The sequence below is a fragment of the Borostomias antarcticus genome (assembly GCF_949987555.1).
Source record: "Borostomias antarcticus genome assembly, chromosome: 22".
Taxonomy (NCBI): domain Eukaryota; kingdom Metazoa; phylum Chordata; class Actinopteri; order Stomiiformes; family Stomiidae; genus Borostomias; species Borostomias antarcticus.
This window is the reverse complement of record NC_140255.1, coordinates 13,402,168-13,429,548: the sequence shown is the minus strand read 5'-3', so window position 1 is coordinate 13,429,548 and position 27,381 is coordinate 13,402,168. Positions and strand designations below refer to the sequence as shown.

General features: G+C 46.8%; 2 protein-coding genes across 14 annotated transcripts in view; one reads left to right on the top strand and one right to left on the bottom strand.

The window, feature by feature from the left end:
* The window catches only part of dnah9 (dynein, axonemal, heavy chain 9), a gene marked incomplete at both ends in the record, with an annotated part of 99,135 nt that extends 82,046 nt beyond the window's left edge, over positions 1-17,089 (top strand). Inside the window, 7 exons of the mRNA XM_084456483.1 lie at positions 3,061-3,252; positions 4,862-5,053; positions 6,985-7,155; positions 8,637-8,819; positions 13,903-14,156; positions 14,589-14,724; positions 16,862-17,089. Of these exons, the coding sequence (XP_084312609.1) occupies positions 3,061-3,252; positions 4,862-5,053; positions 6,985-7,155; positions 8,637-8,819; positions 13,903-14,156; positions 14,589-14,724; positions 16,862-17,089 (1,356 nt within the window). The remainder of the gene's footprint in view (positions 1-3,060; positions 3,253-4,861; positions 5,054-6,984; positions 7,156-8,636; positions 8,820-13,902; positions 14,157-14,588; positions 14,725-16,861) is intronic.
* Positions 17,090-22,323: 5,234 nt separating this feature from the next.
* The window catches only part of LOC311323595 (shisa family member 6), a gene marked incomplete at both ends in the record, with an annotated part of 48,613 nt that continues 43,555 nt past the window's right edge, over positions 22,324-27,381 (bottom strand). For 2 of the 13 annotated variants that reach the window (XM_084455850.1, XM_084455860.1), the window contains 3 exons: positions 22,324-23,184; positions 24,247-24,350; positions 27,028-27,180. In XM_084455850.1, coding sequence (XP_084311976.1) covers positions 22,324-23,184; positions 24,247-24,350; positions 27,028-27,180 — 1,118 coding nt within the window. Of the gene's footprint in view, positions 23,185-24,246; positions 24,351-27,006; positions 27,181-27,381 lie in introns of all 13 variants that reach the window. The other 11 variants (XM_084455854.1, XM_084455855.1, XM_084455856.1 and 8 more) reach the window with 11 other exon arrangements.

Sequence of the window (27,381 nt, the reverse complement as noted above, 5' to 3'; positions counted from 1 at the left end):
ACATGAATGCCGACAGGCACATCAATCTGAACAAGGCCCCTAGGCAAAACACACACACATGCACACGCAGGTAACACACACGCAGAAGCACACTCTACCACCCAGGCAGGCAGAAACATTGGCGTGTATGTCACCTTGCGCTAGACTAGACTAGACAGTTTCACCCGGGTACCACATGAACGGGAGCACACACAAACACACACACACACACACTTACACACACACACACAATCTGCGCCCACACACACCAAGCTAAACAAAGGGTGCCCAAAGTGTCATTATGTTCCTCCAGAGCCATTATTTTTTCCACCTGCCCATAAGTTGCAGCTGAGATATTTCATGTTGATTTGTCTCTGTGCTGTTCTCATAAAGTTGCCAATTTGCTCCACTGTGACAGTTGGCAGATGGAGCGAGTCACCTGTGACCTCTCTCTGACACTGCAATTGCCCATGCAAGGCACGGGTGTGTGTGTGTGCGTGTATGTGTGCGTGTGTGTGTGTGTGATTGAGTGAGGGAGTGAGTGAGTGAGTGAGTGAGTGAGTGAGTGAGTGCGTGCGTGCGTGCGTGCGTGCGTGTGTGACTATAGCTGTGTATGTGTGTGTGTGTGTGTGTGAGTGAGTGAGTGTGTGTGTGTATGTGTGACAATAGCTGAGTGTGTGTGTGTGTGTGTGTATGTGTGACAATAGCTGAGTGTGTGTGTGTGTGTGTGTGTGTGCGTGTGTGTGTGTGTGTGTGTTTGCGTGACTATAGCTATGTGTGTGTGTTTGCGTGACTATAGCTGTGTGAGCGTGTGTGTGTGTGTGTGTGTTTGCGTGACTATAGCTGTGTGAGTGTGTGTGTGCGTGTGTGTGGTCGGAGTCCGTCTCTGAAGGACGTGTGGAGTAAACAGAACATTATGAGTTAACACGCACAGTCGATCTGCGTCCAACATTGAACCCATCAGTCCTCTAAGCCAGGATAAGCAACTGCACCACCGCAGTGAGGTTCCTACAACCTTCAGCTCTCTCTACCTTATCAGAGCTTTGGTTTGTATGCAGCCATTACCCGCCCTCTCTCTCTCCCTCTCTCTCTCTCTCTCTCTATCTCCCTCTCTCTCTACCTCTCTCTCTATGTCTCTCTCTCTCCCTCTCTCGACCATTACCTTGGTGCTTAGTTTGCTCCCAGCGCTGCTTCCTCGCACACCCACTCTTTAAAGTGCTGATGCCTATCTCCCCGATAAGTGCGCCTCTACCCGGCGCCTGTGGGACTACACACCGGGGGGACGCGAGGCGAGCAGGTCCTGCGAGGTGAAGCCTAGAATATTCCGGTCGTGAGCTTGCTCAGTGAAAGCGAATCAATGCCACGCTACGCCCCCCTCTCCCCCCACCTAATAGCCCACCCACGCTGCCCAAAGCCAACACTAAGCCAGAGGGATGACGGTTTGTCGTCGTCATCCCCCCCCCCCGACCTTTTACCCCACGCACAAATAGCCCACAAAGTCGATTTCCATCACCGCGTCTCCACCGGAAGAGGAGGGACCTGGCCGTAGAGACGCGCGGCGCCGTAATCTCTCCCCCCCCACCCCGAGCTGGTCTTCTCTGTAAACAGCCTGTCTCAGGCGGAGGGCTGCTCTCTCCAGTTACAGCTGTTAAAGGACTGTGAAATAGGTTCTTATGGATTTACCGCAGAGGTTGTCCGGCGCCTTGTGAAAGCGGTGCGTGTGTGTGTGTGTGTGTGTCTGCAGAACACGCGTGTGTGTGAGTGTGTGTCTGCGGAGCACGCGTGTGTGACAGATAGAGGCGCTTTTATGAGTATTGCATTTGCCTTTCACTACAGGGTCTTTCACTGCCTTTACCACAGGAAATATTCATAGAACTTTATGCTGTTATGAAATGTGAAAGATTGTTCCCACTTGTACTCTGTCAATACCTCTGGTTGTCTGCTTCTGTATCTGTCTTGGAAGGAGTTTTTTGGTGTGTTGTGTGTGTGTGTGTGTGTGTGTGTGTCTGTGTCTGTGCGTGTGTGTGTGTGAGTGCATGTGTCTGTGTGTGCATGTGTGTGTGTGTGTGTCTGTGTGCGCGTGCGTGTGTCTGTGTGTGTGTGTCTGTGTGTGTATGTGTGTGTGTGTCTGTGTGTGTGTATGTGTGTGTGTGCGCGTGCATGTGTGTATGTCTGTGCGTGTGTCTCTGTTTGTGTGTGTGCATGTGTGTGTCTGTGTGTGTGTCTGTCTGTGTGCGTGTGTGTGTGTGTGTGCTTGTGAGCCCTCTCTCCTGTCTGCAGCCCATGAATACAGAGGGTATGCTTTGCTTTGAGCTGTGTTGAGCAGAAAGGCTCTGAACAGAATATTAACTAACTCTCAGAGAGTGTGTGTGTAGGAGTGTGTTTGTTTCTGCGCACGTTTGTCCGTCACTGCATGTGTGCTATTGTGTGTCTGCATGCCTGTGTGTGTGTTAAGTGCATGTGTGTGTGTGTGTGTGTGTGTGTATGTATGTGTGCGTGTGTGTGTGTATGTGTGTGTGTGTGTGTGTGTGTGTGTGTGCATGTGTGTGTGTGTGTGTGTGTGTGTGTGTGTGTGTGTGTGTATACAGCGCTGCTTTCTAGGAGTCAGCTCCCCTGGGCTCAGCAGGGGGAAGGAGAGCGGCCCTCACCACAACACTCAACAAGACACACAGCACAATAATAGACAATGTACACTCCACTGTTTCCATGGGGGTTATTGGCATGCTTATTTAACTATCCATCCCCTGAGATTACCATGCCATTTACTAGTCCGTTCTTAAGTTCCCCGGTCCGGAATAATGAGACTGCAGGATGGTAGGAATCTGAACGCCTGACATGAAGTGACAATTAAAAGGGAATCTGGTAGCTGAGTTTATTGCTATGTAGACATTTCCATTGTCTGTCTGTTAATGCAAAGCACCATGGGAACTGACGGAAATGAGACGGATCACAGGGAACGTGTCAGAGCCTTTTACTTCCAACACATCTGGGGCTCTTTAAGCGCTTCCATTCTGTACAGTACGTTTTCCAAGGTGACGAGTGAATTCATTGACATTTTTTCTCCTTGTTCTTCTTCTTCAGGACACGTTGGAGATGTGCGCACGGGAGAACGAGTTTAAGAGCATCCTGTTCTCGCTGTGCTACTTCCACGCCGTGGTGGCGGAGAGGCGGAAGTTTGGCCCCCAGGGCTGGAACAGGTCCTACCCCTTCAACACAGGAGATCTCACCATCTCCGTCAACGTGCTCTACAACTACCTGGAGGCCAACTCGAAGGTGCTGTGTGTGTGCACGCGTGTGTGTGTGTGTGTGTGTGTGTGTGTGTGTGTGTGTGTGTGTGTGTGTGCACGCGTGCGTAAGCGTGCGTGTGTGTGTGTGTTTCTTGGCCACATTTGGGGACAAATGTTGGACATGACACCAGTTCATTGGGGACGGCATGTCAAATTGGGGACAAATTTTGATCCCATCTTCATTATTTTGGGGATCTCAGATTCTGTCTCCATGTTAAGGGGAACACAGCTTTGATAACAGCTAAAAAAACTAATCTTGACACACTGGAAAAAGAAGGAGGCTCCTACACTTAGACATTGGCTCAACGAATTGACCAGCACTCTTCACCTGGAAAAAATGGCACAATTTGATAGGGTTTGGCAGCCCCTTGTCCATTACCTAAATAGCAATAATGATAAACTTGATAGATGGTTTTCCATAGCAATGTTTTAAGGTCAAATATTATAATATACAATGAGCAGTGAGGGGGGGGGGTGAAGGGCATTTTATTTTAAAGGGGTAGTAATGGGAAAATGCATGTCTAGCCCTGTTTTAAGGTTACTTATGATCATATACAATGGTTCAGATCAAAACCATCACTTTTGAGAAAGTCTGATAATTGCTCTACCACCGTTTTGGTCATACAATGGATGTGGGTGGGCACCTTGAAAAATCATTCAAAAAACATGTTTAACTCTCAATTTCAATGACAAGAAACTCACCGAGCTGTTAGTTGGCGTTCTGACATATAATTCGCAATAAAGTAAGATTCTAGTTCATCTGGAAAGGCTTTTTTAAATATTTAGCATAGAACTATTTAGTCGCAGCACATACGTGTGTAAACTTCCGCAAACTACTGTAGGTAGCCTAGCAACATAAACAATAACAATAGCTACCGTAAGTAGTTCCGCTTCCTGAATCCCCTCTGCGGATTGATCTACACATCTACAACGGTCGCTTCAATACAAGTCAATGGATTTCATAAAATGATCAATAAAACCCTACAGGATTCATACTTTGAGGCGAATTTGATGTCAGAACACCAACGGACACCAATTACCCCCTCGGTGAGCTTCTTGTCTTTGAAATCGAGAGTTTAACATGTTTTTGAATGATTTTTCAAGGTGCCCACCCACATCCATTGTATGACCTAAACGTGGTAGAGCAATTTTCAGACTTTCTCAAAAGTGCTAATTTTGTCAGTGTTTTAATCTGAACCATTGCATATGATCATAAGTAACCTTAAAACAGGGCTAAACATGCATTTTCCCTTTACTACTCCTTTAATGTTTTACCTTTGTGTTGAATACATTTGTTATATGGTCCTGTCTTTTTTTGTTCTTCATTTCTGTTGGTCAGAAAAGTAATACTGCGTTCTCTCTCTTAAATCATGTAATCTTTTTCTCAATAAAACTTACTTGACAAAAATTGGGGACAAATTTGGTGTCACCAATTAAGTTTTGGGGTTGGGGTTAGGGTTAGGGCATATGGAATGTGTGTAAATCAATGCAATGTCCCCAAAAGTTTGCAAGTGTGTGTGTGCGTACATGCATGTTTGCAGGCGTGCGTATATGTGTGGGATCTAAAACAAACCTGATGTCTGTTCCTGTGTCAGGTGCCCTATGATGATTTGCGCTATCTGTTCGGGGAGATCATGTATGGAGGTCACATCACCGATGACTGGGACCGGCGACTCTGCCGTACCTACCTGGAGGAGTTCATCAGACCTGAGATGATGGAGTCAGAGCTCCATCTGGCACCTGGCTTCCCCCTACCAGGAAACATGGACTACAACAGCTACCACCAGGTGAGACTCAAAAGACTACAACTGCCAAAGGTGCAACTTAAAAGACTAGACTTGATGCTGTGTTCCTTTTGTATCGGAGTTCCGGATTTGGCACCCGAGACGATGTCATATCCCAAACTACTTTCTCCCCATCTTTTTAGTTCTAGCCAAGTAAGCCATTGTTAGAAATATCAGTTAACAACGAACTATGCTATATTTGTACATACAAACTTCGTAGCAACATTGTCCACTGATAGACGTGAGACAGTACTGTGTGTACGACTGATTTAATGAGACACAAATACAGAAGTCAAAGACAAAGACAGAAGTCTTATCACAGCTTTCACTTATTGTTGATGCGCAGAGTATCCATCTTGATTGACGTCAGCAGCTGACGTTGATGAAGTCAGGATAGATTTTTTATCCCAAGTAAAATGGAGGAAATCCCGAGTTCAGGTGACCTTGATGATGACTTTGACGTCGAACCCAGGAATCCTGACTTTTCCGATACAAAAGGAACGCAGCATAAATCATAAAGACTACAAGTACATCAGGTGTGACTCAAAGACTGCAAATACCACAAGGAGTGTATCAGTACATTGATTTCAGACATATTTAGATTTCAGATATTTCTGGGTTAGACCAGTAACATAAGATCTCTAATGCCTGTGTTAGAATAGCTGGCTCAAACGGAGTACCTTAAACTGTGGTAGCCTACAGTAGGCTACTGCAGCTAAGGTGCTCTCAGGTATCCAACTGACATCTCACTACCTTGGCCTACATACATGATGTCCTCCATCATTTATTTAGAAAGAAACCTTAAGAAACCTGAGGTGGAAAAGGTTGTTGCTGAGTGTTCATTGTTAAAACAAGTACAACCATACAACATTCATCAAATAGCAGTCGGAGGTTGGAGTATTTGAAACCACCACAGGGAGTTCTGGGCCGAGTATTTGTGTCAATTATGTAGTTGTTGTTGTTTATTCACCATGTTAGTGTATCAGTTTCCATCCCAGCAGTCTGTTTCATTTGCCCCTCTTGTTATGACAGCAGGAAGCGGCTTCACTGCTGCCCCCTTTTAAAAAAGCTGACAACTGCCAAGATTCATATCAGTAACATGGGCTGGCGAAAATGTCCGCCGGCTTTCACAGGCATTGCAGATTCCTCCCACCAGGTCCCCAGGGTCTTGGGAGGGAGGAGGGAGAAGGGAAGGAGGGAGGGGTGCATTTAATTATTCCTCAGCTCGGGTGCTGTTCACTGGGCACGTCCAGACTGTCACAGACTCCACAGTTTGGAGGGCTGAAGCGATTTACACTTGGCTGTAGAGCAGATTGGCTGAGTGGCTGAGACTTGGCCAGAGCACAGGGACTGGAAAGGCATGAGGTTCCCCTGGGATGGGTCAGGGCATGTCCTCAAACTCCGCCATCTGGACAATCTGACCCAACACTGTAGAATGAGTGGGGGACAGAGGGGAGAGGAGGAGCGAGGGGAGAGGAGAGAAGACTGTTCAGCAGAAAAGTATATCCATTATATTCATTATCAAGAAAAGATTTCTAACTAGATTTCTTCTCCAGGATATTACAGTTCAACAGAATAAAGTGCCTCTATATTAGAATTCAATATATTCTTCCATCCAGGATACCATCTGGAAGCCGTTTGATGACATGTGTCAGTTTAATAAAGATTTTTCACACTGCATCATCAAAAAGGAAACCCTTTGACAGAAAATACATTTTCGCTCCAAGTCATTCAACTTAAAATGTTCTTACTTAAAAGCATCTTGATTGAACTTTGAGTTAGGAGCCAAAGACTTTGTTCTTTTGTATTCATTATGAGCCTGTGGACAGAATATCCATTTCCTTTCCATATGTTGTCCCATTATTTAACACTCTGTAAAAGTTGCAGCAAAAGTTGCTGGATGGAAAATTCTGATGTTCTCCTCCCTCCACCAGTACATTGATGACACACTTCCTGCCGAGTCTCCATACCTGTACGGGCTCCACCCCAATGCCGAAATTGGCTTCCTGACGCAGACGTCGGAAAAGCTGTTCCGCACCGTCCTGGAGATGCAGCCCAGAGACGGCGGCGCCGGCGAGGGTGTCGGGACCACGCGCGAAGAGAAGGTAGACCAGCGGCACGCAGAGACGTCACGGGAACGTTGTGGGAAGGTTACGGGGAGACCAGCTTGTGCTGGGACGTAAGAGACAGGAGCCATTACGCATTACACAAAGCATAGAGACAGAGCCTGAATCCGACCCTCACTGATCAGAACTGACCTTAACTCAGTCTGAGGTTCCTCTCTAGCGGACGACAGTCAGAGTGAGTCAGTTCAACTCACCCTGGTTTTGAGAACAGAAGTGTTTCAGCTACAGTACCTCAAATACCCCCATCCACTATCCCCATGGCATGGTGTATCTGTTGTTATTCATATTGTTACATAACATCGTCTGCTGGCTGTATTTAGACTGCGATAACAGACAACTTGGAGAAGGATCAGATGAGCCTGCAGCCCCTGAAGCATGTTGAGCTCTTGGAAGCATCCACTTTAATTGCATTTGTGATGGAAAGTGAAAACAAGCTAGTTCTGTGTAGTATGAGGCAGTGGGTTGAGTTCGGCTGAGGATGGTGTTCTTAGCTACCGCGTATTGAGGGAAATGGAGGAGACTCAGGTGACCCATTTGTCTCCTAGCAGATTAGGTTGTCCTCGCTCTCACACAGGCATGCTTTAGGGGTTCCTGGCGTGTGTGTGTGTGTGTGTGTGTACATGTGTGTTCATGGATGCGCGCGCGTTTGCGTGCGTGCCTACATGTGTGAAGGTGTTTTTGTTTGTGCCTGTGTGCCTGTGTTTGTGCGCATGTCTAGGTGTAGGTGCCTTTGAGTGTATGTGTGCGCAAAGGTGTTTTTGTGTGTACATGCGATGTCCCGACATGTACAGTTGTGACGTGTGACCTTTACGGCGCTGAAGTGCAGCTCTGCTCCCATCTCAACCCATGACAGCAGCACCGAGGCTTGTGAACAAGGCCCGTTTGGTATTCAGCCCGCCTAGGCTAGTGCAGACAAAGACACATCCGAGAAAATCCATAGTTATTATGACCCTGTATCTTTTCATCAATGCTAAATCCGTCAATTGATCTCTCTAGTACTGGTTGTCTTGTGAAAATGTTGCCGAAGACGTTAGCTTCCATCACTTCTACCACAGAAATATGATGCGCGCATTGATTCACGAGGGGGTTGGCTGTTTTGAAGACAAAGGGGCTGCCGTTGCAAGTATTTCCCAATGAATATTTATGGGGTTATTTTTCCCAGCCACTTCTCAACCTGTCAGCACTAGGTCCGCTTATCGTGTTTATTCGACAGCGATAGCCTAATCTTTTGTGATTCTTTAATCTTCAGGGGCCAAAGAACATTCTGTAGCTTGTTATCTCCTCATCCGAATCAAATACCTCCATAACCTTATAGTGTGTCAACTGTAGGACAACCTCCAAGGACAGGTTAACCCTTTACTCTCCCCCTACTCCCACACCCTCCTCTCTCTCCCTTTCTCTCTCTCTCTCTCTCTCTCTCTCCTTCCTCACACTCGCTCACGCACACACCCCTCCCCCAGGTGCGTGCCACGTTGGATGAGATTGTGGAGAAGCTCCCGGAGGAGTTCAACATGGCGGAGCTGCTGGGCAAGGCGGAGGAGAGGACCCCCTACCAGGTGGTGGCACTGCAGGAGTGCGAGAGGATGAACCTGCTGACCCAGGAGATCCAACGCTCCCTCCGCGAGCTCGGCCTCGGACTCAAGGTCAGACGTCCCCCAAAAATGTGTGCACCGGTTGACAACTGGTGTGAGGAGGATGAGGATGAACAACTTATGACCTTTGGGTGAACGGCACCTTTAGTCTAGTTTTAGCTTGTCCTCAAGGTCAATGCTGTGCCTAGTCTCTTTTTAACCTACGTAGCAAGTCAGATGTATCGGCAAAAGAGCAGTGTAGGAATAGATCAGAGCGTGTGTGCGTGAGATTGTGTGTGTCTGTGTCAGGGCCAGACTGGGTGGATATTTCCTGCCGGGAAATGTAGCCCCAGTCAGGCCACGAGCCGAGCCGACGCGGTGAGATGGAACACCTTCAGTTTCGTTTTGTTGACGGGGGGGGGGGGGGGGGCGGGTGCTGCTGCGCGACTTGTTGACGGGAGGGGGGTGCTGCGTAACTTGTTGATGGGGGGGCTGGGCGATTTTTTGACGGGGGGCAGGCCATTCACCGCGGGCCAGGCCAGTTGGCGCGCCAGGCCACCGGGAAAATTCCCGGTGCTCCCGATGGCCAGTCCCCCCCTGGTCTGTGTGTACAGTTAGACTGGGCGGTCTGGTGAAACATGTTGAATCAGTGATCCTGAAGCCTGTTCTGAGTGACGAGGCTTCGATCTCTAAATCCTGGTGCTTCCGATAAATCCCCCCGCTGATTTAAAAGCCATGCTGTCTATTCTACCAGAAAATGGAGTCATATTTTGTCTTTTACTGTGGAAATAAATGTGTCTACCAGAATCGTATGAAACCAGGCCAGGTCCAGCCTGGCTTATGTGCGTTGGCTGGCTTGTTTCTGTGTAGGACTGGTAGGACGGTAATGTCCGATAAATAAAGATGGGTCTTGTCACCTGGACACATCACTTCCAATGCTTCCAATGCTAATCCAGCACAATGAGAGCGGGATAGCCAGTTAGCTCATGGGCTCACAACAACTAGCAGCAGCTTCCATAACAATAATGGTAGCGGTCAGTGGCTAAAGCAGTTACACTGATGATTCCTGTAATGTTAGCCATTTTGCTGCAATGGGTTCAACTTTTGTTTCTGGATAAAGGTCATGACTTGCTGTTTTGCACTTCCCTTTAGGTGGTGAATAAGTAGACCCGGGACACAGTGGGTTATTTGATTGATATGAAGATATGAAAGTAAAGTATTTGCCCTTAGAAGTAAATTGTAATTAAAATGGTTCTTAGCTAAGTAACCTAAGTGTAGGCAGACATGAAAGGCCAATTGGAATAATATCATGAATGAACAATTGTAAACATAGTACTCAACAGAATAGGTAATACTCAAGTCTTGATTGAAACTTTTCCTAAATGCTTTATTAAACATATAGACGTCCACATTAAAAGTAGCCATAAGTTGTTATTTATGTGCTCTCAGGACATGTTGTGGTTGTGACCATCTTTGTAAAGAAGAGAGGCATGTAATGCACATGTATACAGTAGTGCAGAGTCAGTTGTCTATTGTATAGACAAGGTGTTCAATTGCTCAAGTGTTGTCAGGTGTTGGTTCGAGTGTTCGAGTGTACAGTGGTGCATAGTCAGTTGTCTATTGTATAGACAAGGTGCAAGGTGTCTATACCGCTGTTTGCTTAACGATTTTGACCGCTACGGCGATAGCGTCATAGCAGATCTATTTCCGGCCACCGTAGCAGTCCTGAAAACCGTTGTTGCTTAAAGTCCCTAGAGTTTCAAGAATGCGCGCGGATAATAGTGCTGACGTAGGCTGTAAAAGGGTCTATAACTATTATGCCTTCATGGTCTATAATTAACAAATATGACCCACGCTCGTTTATTTATGGCTGATGGCTCTATCACATAAATTCAATAACTGACATAGAACCACCAGGTAACCACATTTTTACATAACTTCTATAACATCCAGTGACAAAATATGTCATGGTACCTTGGTATGTCCACACCAAGGATTGAACTCACAATCTTTGCAGTGCTAGGCAGAGCACTATCCACTCGGCCACCGCTGACCCAACAACTGAACGGAGGCAGAAAGCGGCATTCCCTCTTCATGGTGCGCTGGCTTACAGCCAACGCACAAAAAGAGACCGGCACTCATGGTAGGCTATATTACATTGCCATTTAATGGGCAGATCTGCCCATTAAATGGCAATGTAATATAGCCTTACATTGCCATTTAGTGCCATTTAATGGGCAGATCTGCCCATTAAATGGCAATATAATAAAGCCTACCATGAGTTCCGGTCTCTTTTTTCATTTGAACTCTACCTACCGGACACCTGGACACTGCTACTAATTCAGGAGTTGTGCACTTTACCTCTTTTTCTACCAGAATCGTAGCCTTGGTGCATAGGCACCACTTCATGGCATTGGAGTGTGCGCACTCTGAGAACAGATAAAAAACAACACGTGCTATTTTAACACATCCAGGTTTTTAGTTAAGAACAATATAGAATAGCATCTGTTCTAAGAGTGTGTGTGTGTGTGTGTGTGTGTGTGTGTGTGTGTGTGTGTGTGTGTGTGTGTGTGTTAGTGTGTGTTTGTGTGTGTGCGTGCGTGCGTGCGAGGCTGGTGTGTGTGAGTGATTCTGAGAGGTGCTGAGAGGGTGAGAGGTTCAGGGCTAACCCCCCTCTTCAGATCCATCTCTGAACTCTAATCCCCTCCGTAAAAAATTGTTATGACAACCAGCTGGGAATATACATTCATCAGCCTGACTAGAGTATCAGCTGGTTGAAGGACACACCGTTTCACATCGCCATTTTAAATCCTACAGTTCCTCATTACTCTTCTGCTCTCCTCCCACATTTGTTATAGTGAGTGGCTTTCATCATCTGTCATCCCCCACCTGAAGAAATCGGGGGGGTTATTAATATGACCCCTGTACTGTACGTTAGTGCGTGCGTTGCAACCAGAGCCCAACACCGCTCGCCACAATGTAAACTAGAAAAGCCCACTTACACATTCAACAACTGTACATGCTGACGACTTGCGTCATGGGTGGGGGACAGGTTCACAATTGCAGGAGAGGGGGCGTTTATTTAGTCAGTCAGTCAGTCAGTTACAGTAGTTAGTTAGTTACAGTAGTTTAAAAAGGACAGTGTGCACAGATATTGATATACATACAAGCTTATTTCGATTTGTAGTCCTTTAGTCCTAACAATAAACAAACATAACATACGAAAACATGGAAAACAATATAGACTATGTTAAAAAGTCCTAGGAATTTCTACAGAATATAACTAAGTGACTGTTGAGAACCATCTTTCCATGAACCCTGTCGATTGCCCTACTTCAAGGGCACAGTCAAACACACACACACACACACACACACACACACGCACACACACATACACATACACATACACACTCCCTAACTAATCCTGGCACCCTACACAGAATGTGAGGGAGTGAAGCAAATGCCTTTACAGTGTATTTACACATCCAGTAAATGCAGAAATAAACAGGAAAGGACACATTGCACTTCGGTTCCCACAATGAAAAGTTAACAAGCAAGAAAAACAGACGAAAGACTAATGCTTTTATCAGTAGCAGGTTGGATTACTGTAATGCTGTCCTAGCTAGTCCACTAAAGAAAGCTATTAGTCAACTTCAAATGATACATGCTGCAGGGGAACATGTCTATGTTCCCCGGGTCCTATGTTCCCCGGGTCCTATGTTCCCCCCAAAAAAGGGTTCTATGTTCCCCGGGTCCTATGTTCCCCGGGTTCTATGTTCCCCAGGTCCTACAGTATGTTCCCCGGGTCCTATGTTCCCCAGGTCCTATGTTCCCCCTGAAAAAGGGTTCTATGTTCCCCGGTTCCTATGTTCCCGGGGAACATAGAACCCTTTTTTGGGGGGAACATAGGACCTGGGGAATATAGGGATGACCCCGGAGAGAACATGTTTGCGATGAACGTTCCTCTGTTAGCTGAATTTGAACGCACCCCAGCTGTTGCAACTGGAACGCTCACCTCGGGAGTGTGACCATTGCCAGTTCCCACTCGCACCTCCCGAGACAAATATAATGCACCATAACGTTATATTTATCATTCGTGTGGATAGTTGAAGCGATGCATGCTACCTCAATAAGAGTCCGCTAAATTACCATGTTTAATGTTTTATGTATACTATCTGTTATTGTGAAGTGTGATGATTTCTGTACAGCCAAGATCGAACCCAGCATGGGCAAGTGAGCGTAAAGGCAATACTGCCAAGCAACAAAGTGACACCTGTTATATAGACTAGTGTCTCAACTTGCATTTAAACGATAATGTAAACTTCAAGCATTCAAAGTAAACTGCAGACACTTTCAGATGGATGAAAATAAAATGTCTGCACATTAAAATTATTGACTTCATAGAAAGCTATATCTCGCCTATAGACTATAGATTTAACATGTCATTGGCTGTATAACTCCCATCTCAAATGTAGGCTACATCTTGTAAACTACTGTCTGCAGACTCTGAACCAGCCCACTCCTCCCTCCACTACTGCTCTGCTTGGCTGTTAATGAATGTGAATGGGAAGTCAATAAAACTAGCAATGTTTTAGAAATTGGAGAGGAAAGATGTCAAGCAGAAAGAGGAAACTACAGGTGGTGCTACAGTAACCAATTCAAAAAGCCAGTAGGAGAGCACAGCACATGAGAGGTGGTGGTGGGAGGTGGGCGGAAAGGTAGGGGGGGGGGGGGGGGCATGGAAGGGGGAGAGCAGTTGAGGAGTGCCAGCCCCTCTAGTTTTTAGTGCTTTTACTTTTATTGTTTCTTTTAAATATGTTCTCACTGTGTATGATTTATGTTTTTATCCTTCTCCTTTTATGTAAAGCACTAGACTATGTGCTACAGTGCATTGATTTGTATGAATGGTGCTATATAAATAAAATGGCATTGACATTGACAAAAACAGCTGTTAAGGTTAATGTTCCCTTACAGAGAATCAATATTAGACTTACAAGTGAAAAAGGGGGGTAAAAACATAAAGTTAAGAAAAGCATACATTAATGCAAAATACTCCGATTTGAACACGCATGATACTGTACTGTGTATATTCACACCGATAAAGACAGAGTTGCTTTTGGAACGAAAGAACACTCAAACACACGTTCTTCCTCAGGGAGAGCTGACGATGACCAGCGAGATGGAGAGCCTGCAGAACGCCATCTTCCTGGACCTGGTCCCGGAGGGCTGGACCAAGCGAGCCTACCCGTCCACGTGTGGCCTGGCGCTGTGGTTCACCGACCTGCTGGGCCGCATCAAGGAGCTGGAGGCCTGGTCCTCGGACTTCGTCCTGCCCTCAGCCGTCTGGCTGGCCGGCTTCTTCAACCCCCAGTCCTTCCTGACGGCCATCATGCAGGCCATGGCTCGCAGGTACAGGAGGCCAGTAGACGTAACTGGATTGTGTCGAAAATAAGTGATCAGTTTGGGAACCTTTAAATGTTTAGCTGAGTACAGTACCTAGGACTGGAATGAGGAACTCATTAGTACTGATAAGATACTGTAAGGACAACCTACCTGTACCCGTACTTGTTACACTTGTTACACATGGCAAATAAACTTTCTATTCTATTCTATTCTATTCTATGGAGGGTACTGACTGTTTATGTCATTTTTGTGTCATTTCGAATTGATTCTTTGTCATTTGATTTCAATGCCCATCCAATGCATCTTACAGATACTGTACGAGATGTCACCTTTATCGGTCACCTGTCACATTTTATCCATCGAAAGTCGATACAAATGACACTGATCGCCAGTGATCCCAGTGATGATGCAATATCCCGATGCGTGCGTCTTCGCCAGGAACGAGTGGCCCCTGGACCGGATGTGTCTGCAGTGTGACGTCACCAAGAAGAGCCGCGAGGACCTGGGCTCGGCGCCGCGGGAGGGCGCCTACGTGCACGGGCTGTACATGGAGGGTGCGCGTTGGGACACTCAGGTACGGGGTGACTTACGGGCGGCAGGAGGTGACACAGTCGGCTGACATTCAAAAGCAAGTTATTGCCTTTTCATGTATATTGAAGGCGAATGGTTTAAGTTTGAATAACTTACGTGGTCTCATGTTGCTTGGAGCTGAAGCCATATTCTCCCTACGGTCACAGAGCCTCTACAAGGATTCTCTGCTGAGTTCAACAGAGGCATGCGGCTCTAGGAACATTATGCACTCCTCTGGCTTCCTGGGGCGGCCGTCTACACACCCCTAGCCTCCTGCCTTCTATTTGCCTCCAGCTTTCAACGAGTGTCCCTGTAGAGATCTTCATTAGCGAATGTGTGGAGTTTGCACTGAAACACTCAGAAGGAGGCTGAGGCTGGATCAGACAGACAAGCAGGCAGGCACTACTCTCCTCTCTACTCCTCTCCCCTAATTCTTCTCCTCCCTTTTTTCTCCTCTTCCCTCTCCTCTCTTATCCTCCCCCCCCCCCCCTCCACTCCACTCCTCCCCTGTGCTCGCTCCTCTCCTCCTCGGCTCTGCTCTCCTTCCATCACATCTTCTCTCTTCCTCTCCTTTCTCCTTCCCTTCCCCTCTCCTCCTTCTCCCCTTTCCTCTCCTCTCCTCCTCTCCCCCTGGGTGTAGTGGAGTGTGAACTGGGGCAGCAGACCTCCATGTGCAGCTTCAGTTGTAACAGTCAGACATTTATGATAAACCTGCTCATCTATATGAATGAGTGTTGCTACTTATTCAGAGAGACACAGCATCAAAGACTGCTGGGATATACAGCAATCCACTGACTAACCACATGTAAAAGATAAAAGATACAGAGATGTTTTTGGTGTTGGGGGATGGTGTGTGTGTGTGTGTGTGTGTGTGTGTGTGTGTGTGTGTGTGTGTGTGTGTGTGTGTGTGTGTGTGTGTGTGTGTGTGTGTGATTTTGTGTGATTTTGTGTTGGGGGATGGTGTGTGTGTGTGTTTTTGTGTTGGGATGTATGTGTGTGATTTTGTGTTGGGCAGTGGTGTGTGTGTGCTTTTGTTGGGATATGCATGTGTGTAATTTTGTGTTGGTGGAGTGGTCCAGTATGTGTGTGATTTTGTGTGGGGGGGGTGGTGTGTATTTTTGTGTTTACACCCCATAGCATATGCACTTGTCCTGCAACCAGTAAATCTGTTTTTGTTATCTTTTATTCTTATTGATTCCAACTCAACAACTGTTGCTAAACCATCATGAATTTCAATTAGATAAGGTCTGGCCCCCTTCACTATCCTCCATCTATCGTATTTACCTAAATAGACATTAAACCGTCGTTATTTAAGGGCACGGTAAAGTTTTATGGCAACTGCAGGCTGCAATTAAGGGTTGTAATTCACGAAGGCATCATAAATGGCTTTGTCCTCTGGACTCTACAATGTCACCGGGATTTACATTTTAGTTCCCATAGTCAGTGGGCAGGGGGGAACTTGTTTCTGTCCCATGCTAAGTAGAGGGGGATTAATTAAAGAGACGGACTGCTCTGTCTCAGCGTGTTTGTAGAGTGGTGCTGCCAGGCGGATATGAAGCTTGACTTTCAGCACCAACTCCAGTGACTTTCACCACTCTTTCAAGTGTGCAAATGCTGAGCAGTCTTGTGTTACTCTGCCAACCAGGATTAATGGAACACAACTCCTTTGTACTATTTTAAGTGTTCAGTAAAGTTGGAAGAAATGCAGCCGTCAGGAAATAATCAATCAATAGTACAAATTATTTTCCTCCTCCAAGCAATGGAATCTCTCCCTCTCTATAAGTAAGTAAGTAAGTAACTATGTAACTAACCCTTTCCCCATCTTCCTCCTCTCCTGCCATCTTCCTCCTCCCCCCTCTCCCTCCTCTCTCCTCCTTTTCCTCCCCCCTTCCTCCTCTCTCTGCCTCTTCCTCTCTCTCTCTCCCCTCTTCTCCCCCCTTTCCTCCTCTCTCCGCCTCTTCCTCTCTCTCTCTCCCCTCTTCTCCCCCCTTTCCTCCTCTCTCCCCCTCTTCCTCCTCTCTCCCCCCCTTCCTCCTCTCTCCCCCTCTTCCTCCTCTCTCCCCCCCTTCCTCCTCTCTCCCCCTCTTCCTCCTCTCTCCCCCTCTTCCTCCTCTCTCCCCCTCTTCCTCTCTCTCTCCCAGGCTGGCCTGATGGTGGACGCCCGACTGAAAGAGCTGACGCCCGCCATGCCCGTCATCTTCATCAAGGCCATCCCCGTGGACAAGCAGGAGGTCCGCAACGTCTACCAATGCCCCGTCTACAAGACCCGCCAGAGGGGCCCCACCTACGTGTGGACCTTCAACCTCAAGACCAAAGAGAAGCCCTCCAAATGGACGCTGGCCGGCGTGGCCCTGCTGCTGCAGGTCTAGGTTCAGCTGCAGAGGAGGGTTAGCTCAGAAGATCAGGCACGGTGCTTTGCGATAACAGGGTTGTGGGTTCAATTCAACTTAAAAGGGATACATTAAATACTGCATTGGATGTACAGTAGGTTGACTGACCAGTTATATGGGATCCCAGTCTGGGAAATCAGCCCTCTGTGTTGAATGTAGCGGTGAGTCACTTGAGAGGGGATGCGGGTCATCTGGATGGACCGTGCCCTACCGTATTGTAGTACTGTGTGTAGATTATCTGCATCGTAGATGGACACTAATTCATCTTTACAGGGGTTGTTTTCCCATTATGACACTGAGCTCTGGGTCAAGTACGGTCTCTGTGAAAGGAGAGGCAAAGAAAAACCTCTTCTGAAGTGCATCTCTGTATGCCGTATACTAATAGAGGTGCAACAAACTTAACGGGTGGTAATGATCCATAGCACTATACAAGATTAGTTTCTGCTTTTAATCAGTAGGATAACGGCTGCACAAATGTTGTTTTTTTATCCACCTTTATTTTATCCAAGCTGAGAAAAAAAAGTTTTATATCTCTCTATTTTCTGTACTATTTTGTAGAGTAAAGATTTCATATTTAAGTGCATCATCGGTTTGCATTGTTTTATGTGTTATACTTTATACAGTATTCATTCACCTTCTCTTCAGCGAAGTCTCTCGTTTCCACAAAAACGCTCCGTTTCTCAGCCTCTGTTCTTTCACACTCCTCCAGCCTCCCAGCAGCCTCTCTCTCTCTCTCTCTCTCTCTCTCTCTCTCGCTCTCTCTCTCTCTCTCTTTCTCTACCCCCCCTTCCCCCACCCACGTTTCTCTCTTTTCTCCTCCCTCTGTGACTCAAACTCCCCAAACTGAAAAGCTCATTCTGGAGTCTCACAGATATGCTCTTCTATTGTACACATATGTATGCTATACTTCTGACACACACACACACACACACACACACACACACATACAGTGAACCAGTCTTAGAGGACAGTAGGGTGAAAAAAAGGAAGAATGCTTTTTGTTATGATGCCTCAGCAAGACTCCTGTGATGACCCCCCCCCCCCCCCCCCCCCCCTCTCTCTCCATCCTTCTCTCTCATCAGCTCGGGCTCCCTGGTGTGTCCTTTATCTGGTTATTGGAAAGCCTTAACAATGCACTGGGAGACTGGGAGGTGTGAGGAGGAGGAGGAGGAGGACGACGAACGGACGGAGGGAACCGGAGGAAAAAAGCAATAACGCAGAAGGAGGCAATTTATGTAGAACTCACAAATTACCCCTTCTGGTGGCATTATGAAAATAGATTCTGCCTACGTCTAGTGGGAATGCGAGTAGAGACGCCTGTGTGTCACAAATGTAGCATTGACACTGCCCCACAGATGGTGTGTAGGCATGCATGGTCCGACACCAGAGAAATGTTTTGGTGCACTGTAGGATTTGTTTTGAGGCACCTCTGTTATTTTGTTGACTTCCATTCATTGGAGACCACAGAATGCACTGTATGTGTTGGAGGTTTTTTTTTTGCAGTAAACATAGAGCTTTTCAAAAGTCCCTGAGCACAACTGAGATGAAGCCGAAAGTAGAATTTGAGATTCTCTTTGGATCAAAGAGTCTCCCCTGGAATATAGGCTACTCGGTTGCAGAGCAGACCATGCCCTATACCCCTGAATAACTCCCTAATAATGCCGGCCAAGCGTGGCTATAGCATCCAGTCTTTTGAAGGCTAAAAACAGAATGACGATTGCTAGGGCAGCCCAGAGAGTGAAGGCTGGACTTGAGGGTGGGGGGTGGGGGGGTCTTTCAAAGGGCCGCCCTCCGAACGGTGAAGGAGCTGCCTTTAATCACACTCCGTGTGCCACGTCAGGTGGTTGCTAGGTTACAGGTCAGGCCATAGATGCGGGTAATGTGTGGGCTTATGGTGCTTGGCAGGGTTTATTATGTAGGCTAACCACCTTGAATACTTATCCCTAAGAAAAGGCTTCATCATGCCCTTGATGGCGATGATGTGTTTAAAAAAAAAATATATTCAATTCCTCTTTTTTTCTCTTTTTACTCTCTTTTTTTGGCTCGAGGCATGCTCGTGCTCAGTAGCCTACTGCATTATGGTGAATAGTGCAAGGTAAAAGTCACAATGTCCCAGCACTTTGTACCAACCTTGTATGCTAGTGAGAATGGTGAGGTCGCGAGTATGTCACCACGTTTTCAAAAAGAGAGAAATCCTGTCTCTATGTCCAACCGACGTCCTCTGTCCCTGTCCTTTCCCCCTGCGTCTGTTCCACTTCCTGCCTCCTACCCCTGTGTCTTCCTGTCTCTGTCCACGTTCCAGCCCCTGTCCCCTGTCCCCATCTCTGCTCTGCAGTCTGGATGGAAGCGGAGCAGTCCTGGTTGAAGAGGCGCGGTTCTGGCTGGGCCAGGGGCGGGGGTAATTAGCTTTGACAGAGTTGATGAGTTGCTAATGAAATGTTTATCTGAATCAGGCATCTGTCATAAAACAAATGTCTGTTAACTGCCTCCAATCTGGATTATGAGTGATATTGGTTCTGGATCCTGTGCGGAGTGAGATAAGCAGGTCATTGTGCAGGGATTTAACAGAATTGTGAATAGTCGGGCAGTGCGGACAACATTGAAAAAACATTCATCATTATTTTATTTATTTTTTCTGCACAAGGATGAAATATCTGACCCTATTTACTGACTTATCAGACACTTCACTTCACTTCTTATAGAGTAGGCTATACGTGGCCTGGAGTTTGGTATGATTACCAAAAAGTGTTCTCACTTTATCACTGTTAAAAGGTTTTAATGGAGGATGTTAGCGTTCACACTTATCTATCTTGTCATGTGTCTTGCCAATAGCCAAACGTATTGTCTCCTAATTCCTGCACCAACCTTAATTGTGTCTTTGAGTGTCTTGAATCCCCATTCAAGAGGCTTGCAGGCAGCTCAACCTGCATTGACTGGTCTGCAGGATTAAAGCTAGACACTGCATAGCAAGGATGCCTCTGAAGATGCAATATGTACACAATTCAGATAGGCTAGGCTTGATAATATTGTCAGCGTTTGATGACATATGTACTGTAGTAGTTTCTCTGTGGCTCACAGATGCCCCACTGTCTTGTCTCATATGTCCAGACTCTGGGTACAGCCGTTATCACCAAGAAGCCTTTTTAAGCGCGGTGGCGTAACATGGACCACCAAAGCAGAAGACAAACGGAGAGATAAATGTTTAACAAGCAAAGAGGGCCCTCTGTCCTCCGACATGTCAGCAATAAAACTGGAGTGGAGCGGGAGAATGAATTGTGTTGTTGAATGAGACACGGCGATATAAAATGCAGAACGACAGTTTGAAAGCTCGTGATTATTTCATGGGAAGTCATGCACTTGGCCAGTTTCTCCTCTCCTCTCTTGCCAGCCTGTGCGCGAGCCTGTGATCAGCGGGTCACCTTTACGCTTCAGTTACTTCTCCCAGTCTACCGATTTCTTTTGATTTACGAGTCATATTTTCATCTAAATGCTGATGGGTTGGAGGGTCGGTGTAAATTGGAAACCCAAACTTATTTCGCTTATTTCCCATTTTTGTGTTTCTGCTGGGATCTGATTGCTTTGGCTGTTTGCTGTAAAAAGAAAAAAAAAGGTTGGATTTCAATGAATTTAAAGAGGTTTCTTAGATTGCACCGGCTGCATTAAAGTCGGACATATTAATTCATGTGTCAAAGTAAAATAGGCTATGATTCTGACCCACATCTGAGGAAGATCATGTGGTAAAACTGTCAGTTTGAGGTGGTCTGTCTGGGTGAAATGCTTGTAAAAGTATAGGCCTAGCTCTGTGATTTGGGCTTAGCTGAACTGCATTAGGACTTGTTGTGTTTCATGTTTCCAAGTGTATAGAATGAAGGCAGCTTGAGGCAGGTGGAATGTTTAGAAAAATATGGATGTTTTATTTGACCCCTACTGCAACAAGCATTATAACCCACCATCATGAAGTTCAACTCCTCTTATCAGTCCATGGAACATAGTCTACATCCAAATATGAACAGTGGTATAGCTTCCATCAAGGACACATTCATTCACTTCTCATTCTACAAACATGTTTTGCAAAGACACACACACAGTATAGCCTAGTATTAGTTGATCCTGTCAAATACTTGGTTAAGTGGGTTTTTTCTAGTCTGAACTCACAAAACGGTGATAATTTTATAATTTGTTCAGAATCTACTGAAAACAGAGAGTCTAATACAAAATCCAACCAGTACAGACTTGTCCATTTACTGCTTCTAGAATATCTTATTTACAATCATCTACTGGAAGCAAAGAAACCTGCCATTACTTAATAACAAACTGATACAAGCTAGCCATCACTGATCAAACTTATGAACAAAAACAAATCAAAACTGAACAGTAACAGAAACGTTTGTTAATTGATTGTGCTTTTTAACCCAAGAAACCACTTCGTAGTTCTTAGAAATGGAACATTTGTCAGAGGCTCTGACAGAAGTGCTACAGTAGTAACAACAGTTTTCATTTCTTCAAGATGTTCTATAGCTATGAGTAGGACACAAATTACAAATGGTAGATTTATATATTTATATATTTATAAAGTTTTTTTTTCTTATTACAGGTTCTTCCCGGTATATCACCCGTGGTCATGTTGTGTTGCACAACAGGTGTCATGGAGACATCGGTCCTTGTGGTTAACCATGCAAAGCCCTTAAGAATTGAAGGTCACAGGACAGATTGGTTGGACAGAAAGAGAGAATGCTAACACGTCCAAATCCAGGCATGATCCACATGTTCTCAATGGCGCTTTAACTACACTCCGAACTGTAAATGAAAAGGGCTAGTCACTGACGTGACAAGTGTAAATTAGCTTGGTGCAAACTACCACACCATACCTCCCACTCCAGCACAGCTGAACTGTGTGCTCTGTGATGGAACATTATGCTGTCTCACTGGATACTTAAGAACCTTTAAGTATGCTGTATCGCACCAGTGCTGCAGTGTGTTCTTGTTCAGGTTTAAAGTCAGACAAGGCCGGGTGATGTGAGCATATCTATGATTGACTTTGCTGGAAATTTGAATGACATCCCCACACATACTCTTCTCTCATAAAAGGCCAGTATCACCCAACCCCAATATCCCAGTCCTCCCTCCCTATATCTAGCAGTTAGCCGCTAGGTTGCTAACAATTAGGTTTGCTAACCGCTACATTGCTAGCTAGCTATAGCTAGCCAGCTAGCCTAGACAGTCACCTCTGTCTTGCTGCCTGTGCGGTAGTGCTGCTGCTGGGACTGCTGCTGGTGGTGCTGGGGGATGTAGTGGAGCTGCTCTACCGTGTGGGTCCGTCTGGAGGCGAACGCCTGCCTCTTAGTCGACGTCTGGTTCATGGATAACGTGTTGGTGTGCGCAGAGGCCCCGCCCACCGGCTGCCCCCCGGGGTTGTTGGAGCCACTGGGATGGGAGTGCATTTTGGTCATCTTGTAGCGGTCCATCAGCGGAGTGGTGGGCATGAACACGTCCGTGTGCGAGGTGGCGCGGGACATCGACTTGTCGTTGCCGTGGAAGCCGCCCGAGACGTTGCTGACCGCGCCGCACTTCAGCGACATCAGCTTGTCGGGCGACAGCAGGGGGTCCTGGGAGTAGAGGCGATCCTGGGAGTAGAGGCGGTCTTGGGAGAAGTGGCGGTCTTTCGAGTACATGATGTGGTCCTGTGACAGAAGCCGGTCCTTGGAGTACAGGCGGTCTTGGGAGTACATGCGGTCCTTGGAGTACAGGCGGTCCTGGGAGTACAGGCGGTCCTGAGACGAGAGCCTCTCCTGGGACATCAGCCTCTCCTGGGACCGCAGACGCTCGGCCGAGAGAAGCTGCTCGTCCGACAGGATGCGCCCGCCGTAGGGGGACATCCCGTAGGGGGGCGAGCTGTAGTCGTGCTGGGGGCCCTTGTGGGGGGAAAGCACCCGGTCCTGGGACATGGCCCTCTGGACACGACGGGGCCTCTGCCTCTGCTGGGCCTGCTGCGGGGGCGCCTGCTGCTGAGACGGGGCCTGGGAGACCTGCGTCTGGGGGGGCTGGCTCTGGAGCTGCTGCTGCTGCTGTTGGAGCTGATGGGCAACAAGACAGGGAAGAGGACGTTAAGCAATACACAGACACTAACAGACACATGTCGGTATAATGTAATGTCTATGCTTAGAGGTGAGCCGCGAGAACATATGCAAGGTTGAACACGGGGCACCGTGGTTCTGTGGGGCACCGTGGTTCTGTGGGGCACCGTGGTTCTGTATCCCACCTATGCAGGAAGGAAGCAGCTTAGTGAAACCAGGCCAGGTCCAGCCTGGCTTATATGCGTAGCTGGCTTGTTTCTGTTCAGGACTGGTAGGACGGAAGCGAGTCATGCCACTGAAATGTTGGCTGTGAATTGAAATTACATGAAATAATGTCTGATAAATTAAGATAGGTTTTGTCGCCTGGACACATCAGTTCCAATGCTTCCAATGCTAATCCAGCACAATAAGAGCGGGATAGCCAGTTAGCTCATGAGCTCACAACAACTTGCAGCAGCTTCCATAACATTAATGGTAGGGGTCAGTGGCTAAATCAGTTACACTGATGATAACATAAAGTCATCCCCACCGGGTCTTGAACCGTGATCTCCCGGGTGGGAGTCCAATGCTTTCACTGCTACTCGTGCAGTGGAGATCGGCGGGTTGATTTTGGTGTCCTCCTTCTAGTCCCTAGTGTGGGTTGGGGTTAAAATAAGGGTTGGGGTTGGGACAGGATCTGACCTATTAGGCAAGGGGTAAAGGTCGGAGTGAAAGGATGAACATGTGGAGGCTTGGGGTATAGTCCCATAAAATCATCCCCATCGGGTCTTGAACCCCGATCTCCCGGGTGGGAGTCCAATGCTTTCACCGCTACTCTACTTGTGCAGTGGAGATTGACAAGTTGATTTTGGTGTCCTTCTTTATTTTGGTGTGCTGGGACTACTGCCTCTTGTGGTGCCAACAGAGAAATGCAGGTCAACATTGACCAGAGGGAGGGAGTGATAACCGGACAAACGCTATCTTAGGTGCGCTGGCTTACAGCCACGCACAAAAATGAATTCATGAATGAAACATGGAATCATCGTCTATGGAAATTGTATAATGAGGCTCTTGAGTACGCACCTGCTCCTGGTTCATCTTGATGACGTGTAAGGGAACGGTGCTCCTGGCCGCCAGGTCAGGCAGGTGACGCTTGCGAGAGTAGTACTCCTCCACCTCTTTATCTGCTGTGGAAAGGAGAGAGAGAGGAGGGGTGGCCGGTAGGAGAGAGAGAGATTGGAGAGAGATGGGGGGTAATGCAGAAGAGAGAGTGAGAGAGAGAATAAGTGGTTTGGGCAGATGGGAGGGAGAGGTGGTAGGTAAGGTAACATTAGGTCCATAAAATGCCTGAATCTGTAGGTCATCTTTCCTTAACCCACCGGGGAGAATAGAAGACCAGGAGGAGAGAGAGAGAGAGAGAGAGAGAGAGACAGTCAAACCCTATTAAATGCTCAACACATACCGTAGCATCTCAACTCTAGCCAGGATTGCATCTGTGCTTCCACAGGCGATTCTGGCTGTGGGGTCGAACTTTGCAAAGGTCAAGTTAAAGTGTGTAAACAAACAATGTCACAATGCATGCACCACCGCACAGACGGTTTACCCAGCACTCTCTGTACGTATATGAGGCCCTAATTTAATCATCGGCAGGTTCAAGTGTGAATTTCACATCGCCCGTCCTTGATATAACTCATGCTCCTTCTCCTGTGTGATCAAACGCGGTATGAGCAACCGTGTGAGTAACCGAGCTAGGTCATACAATGCAGGTTGGATTTGAATGCAGGAGAGCTGCGTGTGAATCAACGTGGCTGGTGTTGGAACGATGCCACAACTCACAGAGAGTACTCTCAAATCTCATCGGGTTTCTTATCTCATCGTCTTTGTCAGTGAATAGAACCATGCTTCAACCATCAGTCACATGCAGGCACTCATCTCTCTCTCTCACACACACACACACACACACATCCTGTCTGTGAGGATGACTGACTGGAGCTGTGGCATAAATTATTTAGCAAAATGGAAATCTTTAAAGTTCAAGCCCACAAAGACATCAGTGGGGCCGTTTGCCAAAGCTGATGTCCTTTGGGTCCCCGTTCTTCCTGAAGACGACCATGAATGTTTAACTGCTAAAGTGAGACGGAAGATAACTCTAATATCATTCATCTGATGCTGATGAATTATTAAGAAAGACCTCTACACCTTTATTCGGAGTTCAGAAAATACACTGTAGAATTTGGCCTGTCTATATCAGTTAGAGACACAGAAGACTGTAAAAATCTTTCACTTCTCAGAGATGCGAGTTACAGTATGACAGCCCATGAATGAATGAAACATGAATTAATGAAATAAAAGTTGATCTTGAATTTAAATTAATGAATGAATTAAAGAAATATGTTATACATCTTTCAAGATTTTCTTTGTTTTTACAGTATATTAGAAAAAAAATAGACCCGAAGCTACTTCTCTGATGTAAGATTCTGAGAGGGAATGAATGAATAACTCATAATATGTACAGAACTGTACTTTGCACACACTACAATATCTGCTTTAATTTCAGTTCAATTTACATTCATAAGCAGAAGCCGAGGTTCTCACTTCCATTACTCCATGAAAGAAACTGCTCCTCTATCTCTCCTGCAGCACAATCCAGCAGGATCTATCACAGCACAGATACCAGCAGTGTAACAAAAGGAAGCTGCTAAGCCTTATGGCTATTTGCTGCAACAAATGATTTGTTTTTTTAGAATCGAAACGAGACAGAAGATGCTTGGATTATAGAACGGCGTCGCCGGGGGACGCGTCTCTGGTTTAACACACTGGCAGAAACGATTGAGAAGGTTTGACGGGTATCTGGGCAATTGTCTTGGACAATGTGAGCTCAGTTTTATATATTTTTTCTGCTTATACAGTACCACTGCATAAACATGATTTTGATAACACTAGATTGTTCTTCAAGACCGAGATGCCTTTTTTTTGTTGCTCTGAAACCAAAATAATAAAGTTGAATATCAGTTTAAAATATCCTAAATTCGCTTGTTTTACAGTAGGCTACTCATTTTCCTTGACAAGGTCCCTGGTGTGTGCATGTACAGGGCTGTAAAAGTTGACTTAAGAGAATCATCCACTGATGAGTGGAGCTCTGATGGGGCTGAGTGGGAGAGACACATCCCGCTCGCCTCACTTTGGTCGCCAGCCAACAGAGAAGTAGGGCAGCCATGATGCAATTACACCAGCCTTAAGGAATATTTGCGTTCCACTTAGAGGATATCACGGGATGAGACCTCATTACGAGGCAGAATTCAGCGTAGCACACTAAATCAATACTGCGCTGGACCGGGCATGAGCCACAGCTTAATACGGTTAGAAAGGCTCTGAGAATATCTGTGGCTGGCTGGTGTTCCAAAGAACAGGTCTGTCAGCAGGGAGCGACAAGACTAGTGAAGTCAAAGTAGTAGTCGTACTGTAGCACAGAATACCAGTGACTCATGTTTTGTTTCTCCCCCGGGAGATGACTAACTAGAACTGATGGAGGATCATGGGTGACCCGTGAGTATTACTGTGTTCACTCTCATGCCTCAAGTCAGCACAGTCTACAGAGGTAAACACTTTTTACAACTCAGTCGAAAACTCACTCATCTACCCTGGATGAACCCCCCCCCCACCGCCCCAGGGCTCCCAGATCTCCACATTCCAGCTCGCCACTACTTATCAAGCAGTAATGTGGGGGTTGCGGCGCCAGTGAAGCCTTAACGAATGCAGTGTTTTTTCTAACATGCAGGTTGTTGGGCGCCGGGAGGGGGGTCCAGCCCCGCTCGGGCGCCCTTTTTTTGTGCAGCCAGCCACGGAGGCGTTCAGTGAACCTACTGAGTCTCTTGAGGGAGGAGTAGCGACTGAGGTCGGCTTTGACGGCCGCCTCATAGGAGGGTGGCAGGTGCGACAGGCTCTGGAAGGAGCGGGAGAAGGAGAGGTCGTAGGGCTCCGTCTGCGAGGTCAGGATGCCGCTCATTCTGGTGTTCTCTGGGGGAGACACACAGACAGAGAGGAGGAGAACAATGGGGCAGATTTGTTTCAACCCTCCCCCCCCCCAGCCCTTCAAGAAGATCCAGATTTGAGACCACAGGCAACGATCACAGAGCGGGTCTGAAGGAGGGGGGAGCGTGATGTGTGACAGGGAGTTTCAGGATGGAGGCAGTGGTGGTCTTCAGGCACCGAGCAACT